At 44.7% G+C, this 16,939-nt stretch overlaps 1 protein-coding gene and 1 long non-coding RNA gene across 4 annotated transcripts in view; one reads left to right on the top strand and one right to left on the bottom strand.

The window, feature by feature from the left end:
• The first annotated feature begins 746 nt into the window (after positions 1–746).
• Positions 747–14,557, top strand: LOC135276395 (uncharacterized). The gene is made up of 3 exons (XR_010343936.1): positions 747–786; positions 893–987; positions 13,047–14,557. It is a non-coding gene; the product is annotated as an uncharacterized LOC135276395 (long non-coding RNA).
• Positions 14,558–14,880: 323 nt separating this feature from the next.
• The window catches only part of VPS26C (VPS26 endosomal protein sorting factor C), a 46,495-nt gene continuing 44,436 nt past the window's right edge, over positions 14,881–16,939 (bottom strand). For all 3 annotated transcript variants that reach the window (XM_064380146.1, XM_021669436.2, XM_021669435.2), the window contains one exon: positions 14,881–16,782. In XM_064380146.1, the coding sequence (XP_064236216.1) occupies positions 16,700–16,782 (83 nt within the window). In that variant the 3' untranslated portion in view covers positions 14,881–16,699. The remainder of the gene's footprint in view (positions 16,783–16,939) is intronic.

Genomic DNA, 16,939 nt, shown 5'->3' on the forward strand with positions numbered 1-16,939 from the left:
TGTCCACGCCATAGGTGACTCATCTTACCTCCCAGAGGATGGACGGGGCTTGAAACGGGGCCGGTCCCTGGGCCTTGCCAGGAGAGCCTTGGCGACGAGCAGCTGGTATGTGTTACCGGCTCCTGTGGCAGGCACTTCAAAGAGACAAGCTTGCTCGCTCTCACATGTGCTTTTGTGTCAAACAGGCCTGTCATTGTTTTCTGCAAATACCCTGGGACTCCAGGGCATAAATACCACTCTGGGTTTTTTCCCCACTCCATTTTTCAGAAGTTATGTATAAAGGCATTTTGCCTAATTCCTCAGTCCTCTGTTTCAGTTTCTATTTATTTGGTGTGATAGAAAGCTCTTAATTTAGATCCCCCCGCTGCCAGTTCCAAGAAATCTGCCACCAGCTCTAAGCTTCATGTCCTGAAGTGCCACCTCATTCCCGTGGGGTGAGCCAGCGGCCTCTGGAAAGAGAAGGCCGTTGAACAGGTCCACATTGTGCCTCCGCCGCTGGCCGCATCCCCGCGCCAGCAGGACTCCGGCTTTGACTGGGGCCTCATCCGAGGCCACATCGCTTCTGCTTCCAGTTTCAAAACTGCCACCACCTCGAAACTGCCAGACCTTTGAGAGCTGAGGCACAGTGCCACACCACTTCCTTCAGAAGACTGTCCAGCAGCCTCCTCCCCCTTCCTCCCTCCCAGACTGGGGACCTCTCCTAGGGGAGGGGTCTGGTGTCCTCAGCTGGCTCCTCTCAGCCTTCACTTCTACCCGGGGGCCTCTGCATCTGCCTTTATCTCTGGGGCGAGCCATGCAGCCCTGGTTGTCTGGACGCGCCACTGAACACGCATCCCTGCTCACTGGCTCATCCATTCATTCATCTGGTCTCTCATGTGCCACGCTATTCTAGGTGCTTCCATACAAAGGGACACGGAAGGCCTCGGCACTGCAGGAGGAGGGGAGACGGATGTCAGCTACAATCGCGCAATAGATGGGAGGTCACAGGTGATCCCGAGGAAAACAGAGCTGGGAAGGGGGTGAGGGAGTCCGTCTAAACGTGACTCAGGTGTGCACAGGAGACAGGGAAGGCGCCATGTGAGTGCAGCCTGAGGAACGGGGCAGGAGGTAAGGGCAGGGGGCGGGCAGTCAGGCAGAGAAGCCGAGGAGCAGTGCCTGCCAGGGTGTTTCCAGAACCCGAGGGGGCCAGAGCTGCCCTTTGATTGGGGGGTTGTACAGAGGTGGCGGTTCCCAGGGAAAGTATGGGAGTGGGGGTGGGGGGCAGTGGCCTGAGCCCAGCAGCTCAGGGATTCATCCGGCAGGAGGTGCAGCTTGTGGTCAGCCTCAGGAAATGCCGGTTCTGAGCGTGGCCTCAGACTCTGGGGACTTGGTCTGAGGCCAGACAGGGGGCATTTCTGATGCAACATCACCTGTGTTACTCCATCCCTCAGGGCCTGACGGAGCCCCTGCTTCTTCCAGCACCCCCACCCCCTTTCTCCCGTGGCTTAAAATTGACCTGGTCAGACTGCCAGCGGGTCTGCCCTGCAGGGCCACGGGAGCACCCGTGGATCCCCAATCCTGGCCCAAGCACCTGCCCTCACTGCTACCTGCCCCAGGCCCTCAGCCTCATTCTCACTTCACCTCCTCACACCTGGTTTCACTGGAGCCTGAGCCATTCCCCCAACCCCTTTCCAAGCTCCCATCTCCCCCTGCCACAGCCCTGCTCCCTGCAGCAGGGGTCTCAGAAGTTAGTCTCTCGGAGCACTGATTTCTGCATTCACCAGAAAGGGATTAAATAAATGTGTCCTGCACATACTAGCTGCTCAGTAAATGAACAAAAAAATCACAACCCTGGCTCCAGAATAAGAGCCACACCCCACAAACTGGCTGAGGTAGCCTCTGAATCTGAATTTCCCGACCTCCATGCGACCTTCCTTAAGTCCCTGACTTCAGCCCTGCTCTTCACCATCTCCAACATATTTACTAATGGCCATTTCAGGCATTGTGTTACCTGTCCACAAACATTGCAGCATTTAATTTCCCCAAGTACCCTATGAAGTAGACACTACCCCTGCCTGCATTTTACAGACAAGGAAATAAACCTAAAAGGTTAAGTTACTTCCCCAAGGCTACGTAACTGGAAAATGTCAGGATTTTGCACTTTCTAAGACAACTCTCTCCTCTAGCCATTCTTCTGCTTCTTCCCCTTAATACAAAACCCACTTGTCCCCCAAGGTTCAGCTCAGGTTCCCATGCCAAAACAAAACTACCTCAGGCCTGCAGGCAGCAAAAGCCTTGGAACTCTTGTTTACTACTGCTGGCACCCTCAAACCACAGCCACAGTGGGTATCCCCTTCATGTTAGCTCATGAGGCTGATGCAGGGCAGGTGAGACCCAAAATCGGGGCTTAGCCTGGGAGGGTTCGTGGCTTCACCCTGGAAAGAATTCAAGGGCGAGCTGGTGGTGGCAGACAGCAACTTTTATTGAAGCAGCCATGCACAGCAGCAGCAGAGGGGCTGCTCCCTGCAGAGCAGGGCTACCCCATAGGCACTGTGCCCAGAGCAGAAGCTCAGAGGCAGTGCTCAGTCCCATTTATAGCCACTTTTAATCACATGCAAATTAAAGGGAAGATTATGCAGGAATTTCTATGAAAAGGGTGGTAACTTCTGGGTGGTTGGGTCATTGCCGTGGAAAGGGGAAGTACTGTCGGGTGTTGCCATGGCAACAGTAAACTGACTTGTCACACTGATGAACGTGCCTTATGGACAGTTGCTTCTTTTTGGTACTTTATATATTCTAGGTACAAGTCATTTGTTGGATGTGTTTTGTAATTTTTCTGCAAGTCGATGGCCTGCATTTTCATTTTCTTAACAACATTTTTTAACAGTCTTGAAATTTGAAAGAAAAGTCTTCAATTTTGATGAAGTTCAATTTATTACTTTTGTTTAAAAAAATCAGCGAGGCTGGGCATGGTGGCTCATGCCTGTAATCCCAGTACTTTGGGAAGACAAGGTGGATGGATTACTTGAGTTCAGGAGTTTGAGACCAGCCTAGGCAACACAGCAAGACCTCCCATCTCTTTTTTAAGAAGAAAGAAGAAAGAAGAAAGAAGAAGAAGAAGAAGAAAGAAGAAAAGAAGAAGAGGAGGAGGAAGAAAGAAGAGGAAGAAGAAGAGGAGGAAGAGGAGGAAGAGGAAGAAGAGGAAGAAGAAGGAGGAGGGGGAGGGGGAGGAGGGGGAGGAGGGGGAGGAGGGGGAGGAGGAGGAGGAGGAGGAGGAGGAGGCAGAAGGAAAGAAATCTGTCAAACCACCCAAAGTCAGTAAGATTATTCTCAAAGTTTTTTAGTTTTAGTTCTTACACATGTCGGTCTATGGTCATTTTCTAGTTGATTTTTGTGTGTGCTATATCATGAGGATTGAGGTTCACTTTCTTTTTGCATATAGTTAACTGGTTATTTCAACTTGGAGTCTTAAAATGATGTAGATGTAAGTCCTCCAATTTTGTTCTTTTCCAATTTTGCTTTTGACTATTCTATTTATTTCCATATCAATTTTACAATTAACATCAGTTTTTCCAAAAAGTCTGCTTGGATTTTGATCTAAGGATCCATAGATCAACATAAGGAAACATGACATCTTTACATTATTGAACCTTCCACTCCGTAAATATGGACTATCTCTCCATTTATTCAGGTCTGCTTTAATTTCTTTCAGGAATATTTTGTAGTTTCCAGTGTACACATCTTCAATCTTGCACATCTTTTGTGAAATTCATCCCTAAGTATTTTCTATTTTTGAGGCTGTTAGTGTTGTTTAATTTTAATCTGTGATTGTTCATTGCTGGGATATAGAAAAGCAATTGGGTTTTGTATGTTTATTTTATATCCTACAACCTTGCCAAAGCCACTTACTGGTTCTAGTAGCTTATTTTTATAGATTCTGTGGAATTTTCTATATAAATAATCATATCATCTGAGAATAAAGATAGTTTAAATTCTTTCTTCCCAATCTGGATGCCTTTTATTTATCTTACTTAACTGCATACAATGTAATTAAGTCCAAATGTTGAATAGAAGTGATGTGAGGGCTGGGCGCGGTGGCTCACGCCTGTAATCCCAGCACTTTGGGAGGCCGAGGTGGGTGGATCACGAGGTCAAGAGATCGAGACCATCCTGGTCAACATGGTGAAACCCTGTCTCTACTAAAAATACAAAAAATTAGCTGGGCACGGTGGTGCGTGCCTGTAATCCCAGCTACTCAGGAGGCTGAGGCAGGAGAATTGCCTGAACCCAGGAGGCGGAGGTTGCGGTGAGCCGAGATCGCGCCATTGCACTCCAGCCTGGGTAACAAGAGTGAAACTCCGTCTCAAAAAAAAAAAAAAAAAAAAGAAGTGATGTGAGCAGGTAATTTTATTTTATTCTTTTTTAAAAAAAAAATTTCCATTATTCTTCATCTTAGACTGAAAGCATTTGGTATTTTACTACTAAGTATAATGTTGACTGTGGGTTTTCTGTAGATGCCCTTTAGCAGATTGAGGAAGTTCTTTTATAGTTCTAATTTGCTGAATTTTTTTTTTAAATCAGAAGTCAGTACCAGACTTGTCAAATTTTTTTTCTGCAATTTGGATGATCATATGTATCAAATTTTAAGTCTTCCTTGTTTAGTATGTTAATACGACAAATTATTTTTAAATGTTAAGCCAACTTTACTTTCCTGGGATAAATTCCACTTGGCCATCCTTTTTATATTATTGTTGGATACAATGTTCTAATTTTTAAAGTGAATATTATTTTAATTTGACAAATCACAAGGGAATATATTTATAGGATACAATGTGATGTTTTGATATATGTATACTATGTGGAATAGTTAAATCAAGCTAACATATCTACCAACTCACTTATTTTTTGTGGTGATACGTTTGAAATGTACACTCTCAGCTATTTTGAAATAGATAATGCATTATTAACTATAGTCATCCTGCTGTGCAAAAGATCTTGAACACTTGTTCCTTCTGCCTAACTGAAACTTTGTACCCTTTGACAAACATATTTCCATTCCCCTGCCCCACCCTACTCCCCAGCCTCTGGTAGCCACTATTCTATTCTTTACTTTTATGAGTTTGACATTTTTAGATTCCATATGCAAGTAAAATCATGTGATCATGTGGTATCTGTCTTTCTGCGACTGGCTTTTTTTTTTTTTTTTTTTTTTTTTTAAATATGAGAGCCTTGCTCTGTCTCCCAGGCTAGAGTGCAGTAGCATGATCTCAGCTCACTGCAACCTCTGCCTCCCAAGTAGCTGGGACATCAGGTGTGCTCCCCCGCACCTAACTAATTTTTGTATTTTTAGTAGAGATGGGGTTTCACTATGTTGGCCTGTAGTCCCAGCTATGCAGGAGGTGTGGTGGCGGGTGCCTGTAATCCCAGCTACTCAGGAGGTTGAGGCAGGAGAATCACTTGAAACTGGGAGAAGGTTGTAGTGAGCCATGATCACACCACTGCACTCCAGCCTGGGTGACAAGGTGAGACTCTATCTCAAAAAAAAAAAAAAAAAAAGATATTTCTCTGGATCCCTTCATTTTTCCTTAATCTATATGAGTTGCATATGTGTGTATACATATGTCCATATATATGCCGGTTTACAGTCCCTGACATGAGAACACATTGCATTTTTTAAAACTGTGTTTTTTTAAAATACATGGATAAGGTAAAAATTCAAATAGCACAGAAAGTAAGAACACTAGAAATAAAGACATACAAATCCATTTCTCTGTATCCCTCCACCCTGACTCCTTGCCCCAAAAGAAACCACTTCTAAGAGTTCATTGTGGCTACTCCCATAGCCCTCTCTGATGCACGTGTATATATGACAACACACACCCTTTTCAAATGTTCACAAATGGAACCATTCTGTATGTATTATTTCTAAACCTTGCTTTCCTCACTTTATACTATGAATATGTCATCTCTCCACATCAGCACATTCAAATCACCTTATCCTGCTGAACATCCACCATAACACTGTATTGATAGTGATGAAAAATGATCCGAATGTTTTCAAGTTAAGAAAAATTTCAGTCATTACTTCAATAATTTTTCTGCCCCCATCCAACATTCTTTAGGACTTCGGTTATCTGCATGTTAGACCACTTGATATTGCCCCACAGGTCACTCAAACTCCATTTGTTTGTCCATCCACTCACTTATTTTTAGTCTTTTCTCTCGCCGTGCTTCAGTCTGGGTCATTTCAGTTGCTCTCTTTTCAAGTTCACTGATCTTTAGAGCCAACGAGTTATTATATTAAACCAATCCAATTTCATTTCAGAATCTTCGTGTCCAGAAATCCAGTTTTTAAAAAATGTATCTTCAATTTCTTTTCTCATCACATCTACATTTTGCCACAAATATTTAAGCATATTTTCAATAGCTGTTTTTAAATTCCTTGTTTGCCAATTGGACTGTCTCTGCCACGTGCAGATTTTTTAAACTGATTTTTCTCGTTTGTGGATGACATTCACCTGCTTTTTGGAAGCGTCTAGTACTTCTGATTGGATGCTAGATATTGTGTTATGCTTTTTAGTGTCTAAATTTTGTGGCTTCATTCATAGAGTGTTGAGTTTGTTTTGGCTGGCATTTAACTCCTTGCCAATCAACTTGATCCTTTCAAGGCTTGTTTTTAAGCTGTGTTGAGATGGATGTAGAATGGCCTTTATTCTAGGACTATTTTAGCCCTACCACTTAGGTGTGACCCATCTGGAATCCTTGCTGAATACCTCAGGTGTTCAGTGAAGTCTCTTCACTCTGGTTGGCTGGAATTCAAATATATCCTGGCACTGTTAGCAGTGGAAACAATTCAGCTTTCAGACAACTGATAGTTCTCCCTACCCTTTTGGAGTTTTGCCATGGACACGTAAACTAAGTTTTTAGCAAGATTCCAGGGGACCTGGATGGTTAATACTGAGTGTCAACTTGATTGGACCGAAGGATACAAAGTATTGATCCTGGGTGTGTCTATAAGGGTGACACCAAAGGAGATTAACATTTGAGTCAGTGGACTGGAAAAGGCAGACCCACCTTTAATCTGGGTGGGCACCATCTAATCAGCTGCTAGCGTGGGTAGAATATAAGAGGACAGAAAAATGTGAAAAGAGAGACTGGCCTGGCCTCCCAGCCTCCATCTTTCTCTTGTGGTGGATGCTTCCTGCCCTCAGACACTGGGCTCCAAGTTCTTCAGTTCTGGAACTTGGACTGGCTCTCCTTGCTCCTCGGCCTGCAGATAGCCTATTGTGGGACCTTGTGATCATGTGAGTTAATATTAAATAAATGTCCCTTTCTATATATTCCATTGGTTCTGTCCCTCTAGAGGACCCTAATACAGACCCCCTTCAGATTTCAGGAGCTCTTTTTCTATTTCTCCTCTCCAGTATTCTGATTCTCAAACTCCAGCCATCTCAGCCTCCCCAAACGTCAATCTCTAACTTCTCAACCCATTTGCTCTCAAAAGTAATAAGTTATCTCTAATACTTTATTATTGCAGAATGATGTTTCCTATTATTCAAACTTGCTGTGGAAGTTTTGGCTGATGAACTCAGATTTACTAAAAAAGATGGAGCTGATCACAGTGGCTCATACCTGTAATCCCAGAGCTTTTAGAGGCCAAGGCTGAGGACTGCTTGAGGCCAGGAGTTTGAGACCAGCCTGGGCAATATAGTGAGACCCCCATCTCTATGAAAAAATTTTAAAATTAGCCTGCGTAACAGAGCAAGACCCTGTTTTTGTTTCTTTTCTCTCTCTCTCCTCTCTCTTCTCTCTCGATGGAGTCTTGCTCTGTCACAAGGCTGGAGTGCAGTGGCATGATTGCAGCTCACTGCAACCTCCACCTCCTGGGCTCAAGCGATTTCCCTGCCTCAGCCTCCCGCATAGCTGGGACTACAGGTGCGCACCACCACGCCCGGCTAATGTTTTGTATTTTAGTAGAGACGGGGTTTCACCATGTTGGCCAGGCTGGTCTCAATCTCCTGACCTTGTGATCCACCTGCCTCAGCCTCCCAAAGTGCTGGGATTACAAGCGTGAGCCAATGCACCCAGCCAACCCTGTCTCTTTAAAAAGGAAAAAAGTTAAACATAGAGCTACCATATGACCCTGAAATTCTACTCCTAGATATATCTGAGAAATAAAACCTATGTTGATGCAAAAACTTGTATATGTGTTCATAACAGCATTTTTCTTAATAGTCAAAAGGTAGAAGGAATTGAAATGTCTGTCAACTGATGAATGATTATACATGAGTATATCTATACAATGGAATATTATTTGGCAATAAAAAATGAGATACTGATACATGTTACAATATGGATTACCCTTAAATAGTCTATGCTAAGTCAAAGAAGCCAGTAACAAAAGACCACATGGTATGATTCTTTTCACAGGAAACGTCCAGAATTGGCGAACCCCATAGAGACAGAAAGTAAATGACTAGCTGCTTAGGGTTGAAGGAAGGCGGGGACGAGGACTGGCTGTTTCTTTGGGAGTAAAAAACAGTTTCAAACTTAGATTGTAGTGATGGTTGTATAACTGTTAATATACTAAAAACCACTAAATGGTACACTTTAAATGAGTGAATTTTATGATCTATGAATTATATCTCAAAGCAAGAACAGAATAGGTGCCTTTGGGGTACAATATAATCTATATGATTCTCTTCTTGTACACATCTGAAATTTCCAAAATATGTTAAAAAAATGTACTTCATGGCATCCATTAGGAGTATCATGTGTGTCTTCTTGAACCCAGTAATGTGGTAAGTTGGAGTGACAGATTTCCTAGTGGTGAGCTGTTCTCGCATACCTGAAATAAACCTCCCTTTTTGGTGATGATCTACTGGTCTTTTAATACACTGAAAAATCAACTTGCTAATATTTTCTTTAGGATTACTGCATACGTATTTTAAGTGGTATAGGTTTGTAGTTTGCTCTGCTTTATCAATATGGCAATGTTGCTGGTTTTCAATTTCTCCTTTTCTAAAACCTCTGATTTTCTTTTGTTGTTATCGTTAGGCGAAAGACTACACAGGATAAATACTGTTTCTCTGCAGCTATGTGTGGCCATGGCAGTAAGCTCTTGATTATAAGATACAGGCTGGAGCTTCATGTGGCAGCTTCTGGAAACCTTCCTTCATAGAGAGTTGGCACCTGGCCTTTGAACCCCACTTTTTTCCCCTTCATCCCTTTCCTCATCCCACTGCCCAGAATGTAGATGAGATAGCTGGAGCTAGGTGCTACTATCCTAGACCATGAAGACAAGGGCCACACCCTAGAAAAGGTGGCACAGTGAGCTGAAGTAGCCGGTGTCATTAAGGACTTCAAGGCTCTAAGCTGCCATGCCAGTTCTGGACTACCCACCTGTGGACTTTTATCTGAGTCTTCTTTAAGCCACCCTTACTTTGAATCTCAACTCACAGCTAAACATAAATCCAACTGATAGGAGGCCTATGCCAGCTTCACACAATTAACTGCAAAGCTTTTCATCTTTCTCTATAGCCCGCAACAGTAGCAGAGGAACTATCTGATCCCTGAAGGTTTGACAGAAACCTCCCATAAAACCATCTGGGTCCGGCACCTTTTTAGTGCTATTTCTTCGACAATTTTTTCCAATTTCTTCCACAGGCTAACATTTTATCCAGGTAGTTTACCTTTTCCAGAGTCACTGTGCATTTTAATGAGGTTAGCAAACTTGTTAACAGGGAAGGTCCATACTGTAGTTCTATAATTTTCATCAGGCGCTGCTTTTTTATCTGAAGTTGCTCCGGGGGTTATATATTTGTTTTTCTCTCTTTGTACTTTGTTCAATTAAAGATCTGCCAACTGAAGTCATCTTCTCAAGTACCAACTCACAATTAATTTTCCAGTGTTTTGCTTTCAGTTAATTCTTGCTTTTATCATTATTTGTTCTTCTTGAATTTGTTCTTTTAGACGTTTAATCTGAATGTTTAACTTACTAGTTTTCATTCTCTCTGGTGCAACATAAACACATTTGACTAGGAATTGTCCTCTGGTTGCAATGCTGGCCAAACTGCAAAGCTTTCATTATAAGCGTATTCATTTTCACTAGAGTTTTGGTTTTCTCCTTGAAGTACATTACAAAATTTACAAGTGGCTATATTAAATTTGATTTTTCTTTTGGTGTTAATTTCTAATCTTACTGTACTGTAGCACAGAAGATTATGTGGCTTGAGCAATTCCTACTTAGAATTTTATTGAGATTTTATTTGTTGCTATACATGAAATTGATTTTTACAGTTTCCATGGATTAAAAAAGATGTATTTGCTATAAGATATAAAGGAAAATGGTGATGAAAATACACTCACTTCTTAAGTTTGTCTTATCTTTTTTAATGTATTTTTGTTTTTTGTTTTGAGACAGAGTCTCATTCTGTCGTCCACGCTGGAGTGTTGTGGCATGATCTTGGCTCACTGCAACCTCTGCCTCCTGGGTTCAAGAGATTCTCATGCCTCAGCCTCCCAAGCATCTAGAATAGCAAGTATGTGCTACCATGCCTGGCTACTTTTTGTATATAAGTAGAGATGGGGTTTTGCCATGTTGGCCAGGCTGGGCTCAAACTCCTGGCCTCAACTGATCTGCCTGCCCTGGCTTCCCAAAGTGCTGGGATTACAGGAGTGAGCCACTGCGCCCAGTCATGTATAGGATTTTGAATCTGACTTTGAACTTGTGTTTTCTTAACACATATTGGTGTTGAAAATTGTTTTAAAAGAAAAGTAAATATTTAAGATTTTAGCTTTTTGTTCCTTTCTCTCACCTTTCTGCAGCTAAGCCTGGGTGTACCATTTTTTGGTCTATCATGCGGCAGGGTATCCGGGCTCCTGGCCCAGCCTCCCCAGGTGGCCCCATCAGAGGTATGCATCTGTAGACAGAAAAGCTGGTCCCTCCCTTTCACTTAAGACCCAGAGGTTGTGGTCTAGTTCTTGAAGATCTAGTCCTTGACCCAGGTGGGAGACAGTGACCCCTGGGAAAGGATGTGACCACACCCTACTTTATGGGGCCTTTGCTGACCAAACCCTACCTCTCAATAATGCTTTTCTTTTGAGTTGCTTTTTCCTTAAGTCTTCATGCTCAGCCTCCTACCACAGCTGGACATTTGCAAAAGGAACCAGAAACATCTTTTGGGGAAATGACAGTTGATGCAGATGACAGGTAAACCATAAGCTTTTGGTATTATCCTGACCCTTGGTCCTGATCAAGCTGACACTCCCCAGAATCAGACAAGATCTTACAAACAGATACGGGCACAAATTCTGTCTTCGTACTTTTCTAAGTACTTAAAACCTCCACAGCTTATGTCGTTTGTATGTCATACACAAGCCTGTAAAGAGACTGGCCGGGCTTGGAGATGAAAAGCCCTACAAAGTTGGAATCCTGCTGACCTGGATGGGGGTCCGTCCAAGGAATTCCCATCTTACCAGTGACATTCACAGAAAAGCACAGTAAAGTACAGGGATCCTTGCTGAGTTTTAATTCCTCAGTCTGCCTTTCCCCATCTTTTGAGTACATACTCTAATTTGACTGCATTTTTGCATGAGTATAGATGGATCTGCTATGATTCTAAAAATTAGGTGCCCTTCTGTTTCTTAGTAATGTCACATTCTCTGACCACTGTAGCCACTTAAGATAGTCTCAAATATAAATAGCTTTCAGTGGCCATAGTGGAGAAGATACTGACCCAGGAGGCGTATTCTCACCTCCACCTCTCAGACTCACATGCATGATTTTTTTTTTCTCTCTCTACCAAGTGGCTAGTTTTAACAGCCTGTAGGTTACAGAATTATTTATATTCAAAAGAAGTCCTCACCTTCACAGAGCATTTTCCTGGGCAATTGTTCTGGTTTGTAAGTTTTTAATATCTACTCTTATTTGGAGTCCCAACATGAGTTAGCTTGGCTAGATCTCACAATGAAAACCAATTTCTTCGCATAAAACTTTATTCTACCTTTTTGAAAACCAGCTGGAAATGATGAATGGTGGCTTCAATAGTAATGGTTCACGAAGAACTGATTATGTCCCCATCAATGAGGTCATACCCGTGGCAGAGCAATGGCTATTTACTGTCTTGGGGTTGTAGTAAGTTGGGGAAATATCAGGCCAAGAATCAACGGAGCCACGTGGCTTAAGCAGGTCACAGTTTCTCTGTGCCTCAGCTCGCTCAGCTGTGAGATGGGAATAACAAACACTCCTTAGAAGGTATTGTGAGGTCATTCACTAAAGGACATTTCAGTGCTTTGAATGGGTCTGGAACATACCCTGGTATTTTTACTCTACATAGAAGAAATCAGTCCTAGAATATAATTAGACCGGACTTTCAGGTCCTTTAATCACACCTCCTTCTAAACTGGATCCAGCTGCAAACGACTGCCTTAGTTTCAGGACTTCATTTTCGTTTGACTCAGCTGATCAAAACTAAGACCATTCTGAGCCAGGAGAATAGGGTCTAGAGGCAGGGAACGAAAAGCCGATTCACACCAGCTTCTTTGAACTAAATCTAAAGGAAAACACCAACTTTCCACACCCAAGTAACAATAGGACCAGAGGCTACTCCCTTTGCAACTCCCCTTTTTCTGCCTGGCAGATAAGAAACTATAAGTACCTCTGATTGGTCCCCTCCCACAGTCAATGAGGCTATTCACAGGCCAAGATTTCATTTGCATAGGAGTATAACTTTGTAACTTCAACCTCTGATTGGTTGCTTTCTACAACTAATCAGACATTTGCACAAGGTATAACTTTATAATTTCGCTTCAGCCTCTGGTTGGTCCCCTCCTGCAACCAATCAGACTGATCATGGGCCACCACTTCTTTTACAAAGGGGGTACACCAAGTAACCAATAGGAAACCTCTAGAGGGTATTTAAACCCCAAAAAATTCTGTAACACGGCCCTTGAGCCTCACAGGCTGCTCCCATCCTGTGGAGTGTACTTTCATTTTCAATAAATCTCTGATTTTGTTGCTTCATTCTTTCCTTGCTTTATCTGTTTTGTCCAATTCTTTGTTCAAGAACGCCAGGATGACTGGTAACAATTCAAACTATGAAAAAGGTAACAGAGTCCTTGGCACTTCTCAACATGTGGTGACACAGCTAATAAAGTGCAGTGCAAACATGGGCGCAAATGCGTAGAAAAGCTTGTCAATGACACGGCAAAGTAAAACCCAAATGAAGCAAGGTGAAAGGAGAATGGGCTGCGGTGCAAGTAAAACTGCACCACGTTAGACTGCTCGCCTGGGAGGAAACAGTGCGGAGGTGCGCAAGGGCATGGACAAGTGCCTGGCAAAATGGATTTCTTTCCCTAGACTGCTAATGCTACTAATAGTTCCCTCCTCCTAGGGTCGCTATAACAAGGTAACATAAAGCACTTGGAAGACGGCCTGATCCAGAATAACACTAATGTTCACATGGCTGCGACTCTCAGACCAAAATCAACAGCTGGTATCTACTGAAACTTCAGCAAGGCGAATCCACGGGAGTGTCCCTCCTTTGAGTAGAGCAAGGCACATCACATCACATCGCATCCTCCCTAGCGGGAGGCTCTGCCCTCACCGGAGCGGCACTTCCCCGAAGAGCCAAGGATATTCCGGGACTAGCACGGGACAGCGGCCCAGACCCCCTGGCGCCCAGCCGGCCGCCCTGTTGCAGCTCTCCCGCCAAGACATGCGCCTAGCGGCAGGGATTCCTGCGGTCACCATTTATTCTCGGCGCTAAGCTGCCGCCTCTCATTTCTATCACCACCGAGCAACGCAGACCCCGCTGTTTCCTTCCACTCTGGGCCAGCCGCTCCAGCAGCGACGGGGGCGCCAGGTCGTGCGGGGGCTGCACCACCCGGCCCGAAGCTTTTGAAGCCACGCTTGGGCTCGGAGGATGGGCAGGACTTGCCGCGTGCAACTCCCGGGCACGCAGGCTCAACGCGAGGCCCGGGCGCCCGAGCGGGGATTCCCACTCCCGTCACCAGCTCCAGCGTGGGGCCCCCAGGCTGTGGAGCCCAGATCCCAGCCGCCCAGCAGCGCCTAGACGAGCCCAAGTCTCACCGCGCTGGAGATCCGCCTCCTCCCGCCGGGGCGAGGGCGCCGTCCTCCCTCGGATGCTGCGCAGGCGCGCCCCCGCCCTCCTGTCACGTGCTACAGTGCTCGGTCACGCGACCACGCCTCCCGCCGGAGTCTGGGAAAAAGCCGCCCTGTTCCAGAACGGGAAGCGGAAACAGGAAGGAACTGGGTGCACGGGCATCTGCTGCCGCCCTGAATTACCGTTAGCATGTGGCGGCAAGCTCAGCCCCCTGTTTTTAAAAACAAAGTAATTCTGATTCAGACACAGGAATTATGGTGAGGGTAGAAACGGACTGGAAGGTTCGTTCCCCTTGCCCAAGACTCCAGAGCAGGTGGGTTCCTGATGACTACTCTCCATGGAGCCCTGGGCTTTCCGTACCTCCCTACTTTTCCTCTGAACTCACAGCACAGCTGAGCCAAAATGTGTTCTTACCAAAATGGGGATTTCCCAAAAGACAACACTGTTTTAGATTCATTGTGCACAGCCTTTCTTTCGCCTCCCATTCCTTTCCTCGCCTCTTGCTCTAATTGGATAATTTGACAACTCTGAGCCTCTGATAGCGGACACCCCCAACTCCAGCAAGCCTGGTAGAGTGGGACAGTTGCAGCCCAAGGTAGACAAACATCTCAGTTTTGCTTAGTAATAGATCATGGAGAGGTCAGACCAAGAAGTGGAAGGAAGTGGCCGGCCTGAGGCCTTGGCTCGGGCCACTCAGGGTTGAATGAAAGGATAAAGGTAGCCATGTTGTCTGGCAATGCTTCAGGTAATAATTCTTCTCTAAGGAAAGCAGTCATCGTATTTATATCCATAAATCAGTTTATTAAAGACATTATATAGCAATATATATCTCAAACCTTTTTCAAAATTGTCATTAGTTTTTAAAATTCATTATTTTCATCTTATTAAAAATGGTTTCTTCCTTTAAAATTTCCCAGAAAGTGCGGCCTCTATTTTCCACTGCTCAGTTTAAACACATCATCAAAGACAGATAATGAATAATGTCATGTGGGCATAAAAGGAGATTTATAAACCAGAAATGAATTTTCTGGGAAGCAAGCTTCAAGTGACTCATAAGCTTTATTAATTTCATGGGTGAAGCCACTGGATAAAGCAGTGCCTAAATCAGGCTTGTTTACCCTTGGCATTATGTCCCCAAAGACTGTTTCAGGTCCATGGAAATAAATTCAGCTTGGGAGGCCTTCGGCCTGAGCCTGTTTTGCCCAAGCCCATCCAGACTGAAAAGCACAAAGGAAGGCTAGTATGTGTGCAAAGCAGCATGGCTTATTTTAGGGTCCTATTAATTGTGGGCCAACAAAACAGTGGCGGGATTTGAAGAAAGAAATGTATTGCAACAGACCATATCCTTCGAACCACAAAGGGAGACTGAGAAAATGCTGGCTTCAGGCCAAAAATTCCTGGCTCAAAACACAGCTTCCTTAGGTGGCTCAGAGGCAGACCAACTTCAAGTGAAGGACCTTTTCCTGCTACCACCTTGGGGAGAGGGGTCTTCACCAACCTGCCCTGCACACAGTTCTGCTGTTCAGAACCTACTCAGTAATAACAGGAGCAAACATACATGTTTTCCCCTGATGTAACTTTGCATTTAAATATATTCTGGGAAACTGCTGGGCACAGTGGCTCACACCTGTAATCTCAGCACTTTGCGAGGCCAAGATGGGAGCATCACGCGAGTCTAGGAGTTCAACACCAGCCTGGGCAACATAGGAAGAACCTGTCTACAAAAAATTTAAAAATTAAACTGAGTGTGTTGGCACGCACCTCTGGTCTCAGCTACTCAGGAGGCTGAGGGAGGGATTGCTTGAGCCAGGGAAGTCAAGGCTGCAGTGAGCTGTGATCTCACCACTGTGTTTAGCCTGGGCGACAAAGGGAAAACCCTGTCTCTCTTTATATGTTCAGGGAAATGGCAGCATGAGATTTTATGCCAGTTCTTGAGACTTCAGAAACACTTCAGCACCAGCCAAATACCCCCATGACAGCAAGGAAAACTCTTTTCCAGTTGCCTGCAAATTTTAAAGTTATAATGAAAATGTTATAAAAAGAACTACAGAATAGAGTGGGGGTGGAGGGGAGTCACACATTTCCAGTGGCTAGCACTTTGCCCTGTGCCCTCCACCTTGGAGAGTATCTATCTACAAACTTCCTATCCATCGAGCGTGCTTGCAGCCATCCTGGATGTCAATTGGCCACAGGCCCTTTGCTGGGGGGAGTCCCAGCCACATGCGTTGGCAACTTGGAGAGAGGTTTCCATTCGTCCCCATGATCCCACCTTCCAGCAAAGCTCAAAATGCTGTCACAATTGTTTCACTGTACCTAAAAAGGAACAGTTAATGCAGGAGCCACAGTCAGTGTTTTCTGTGAAATGCTCTTGCAAATAGCATTAAGAAATCTTGCTGCATTTCCAAAGAAAAGGTCTGATTAGAGGCGCCTGTTGGAAGCAGAAGCCTCGAAGAAGTTAACTTGCGGGTCCCCTTCGTTTCGGACGTGGAATAATCACAAACACAAGTCTATGCTGCTCGCTGGAGCTTCCTTAGGATTGGGATAAAGCTGGATTTCCAGATGCCGCTCCGTTTTCCCTGCCTCCCTCCTCTGGGCTATGTCCTGCAGAGCTTCAGCGGGAAGTTCTCCGTGATGAGGTGGTCAGGGTGAAGAAGCACCACAATGTTAACCTCAAATTCTGAGAAGAGAAGAGGCAGTGGGTTTATGCTGATACTGAGCAGTGAAGTCCCATGCCACCGCCAAGGCAGTCGCAGTAAGCTCTAACGGAGAGGGAGTGCCAATGCGGGTGGGTTTCATTGCTGTCCCCTCAGCGCCACCCAAGCCTTCAGCTAAAC

The sequence above is a fragment of the Aotus nancymaae genome, unplaced genomic scaffold, assembly GCF_030222135.1.
Source record: "Aotus nancymaae isolate 86718 unplaced genomic scaffold, 86718_ANA_hifiasm-v0.15.2.pri h1tg000022l_1, whole genome shotgun sequence".
Classification (NCBI taxonomy): domain Eukaryota; kingdom Metazoa; phylum Chordata; class Mammalia; order Primates; family Aotidae; genus Aotus; species Aotus nancymaae.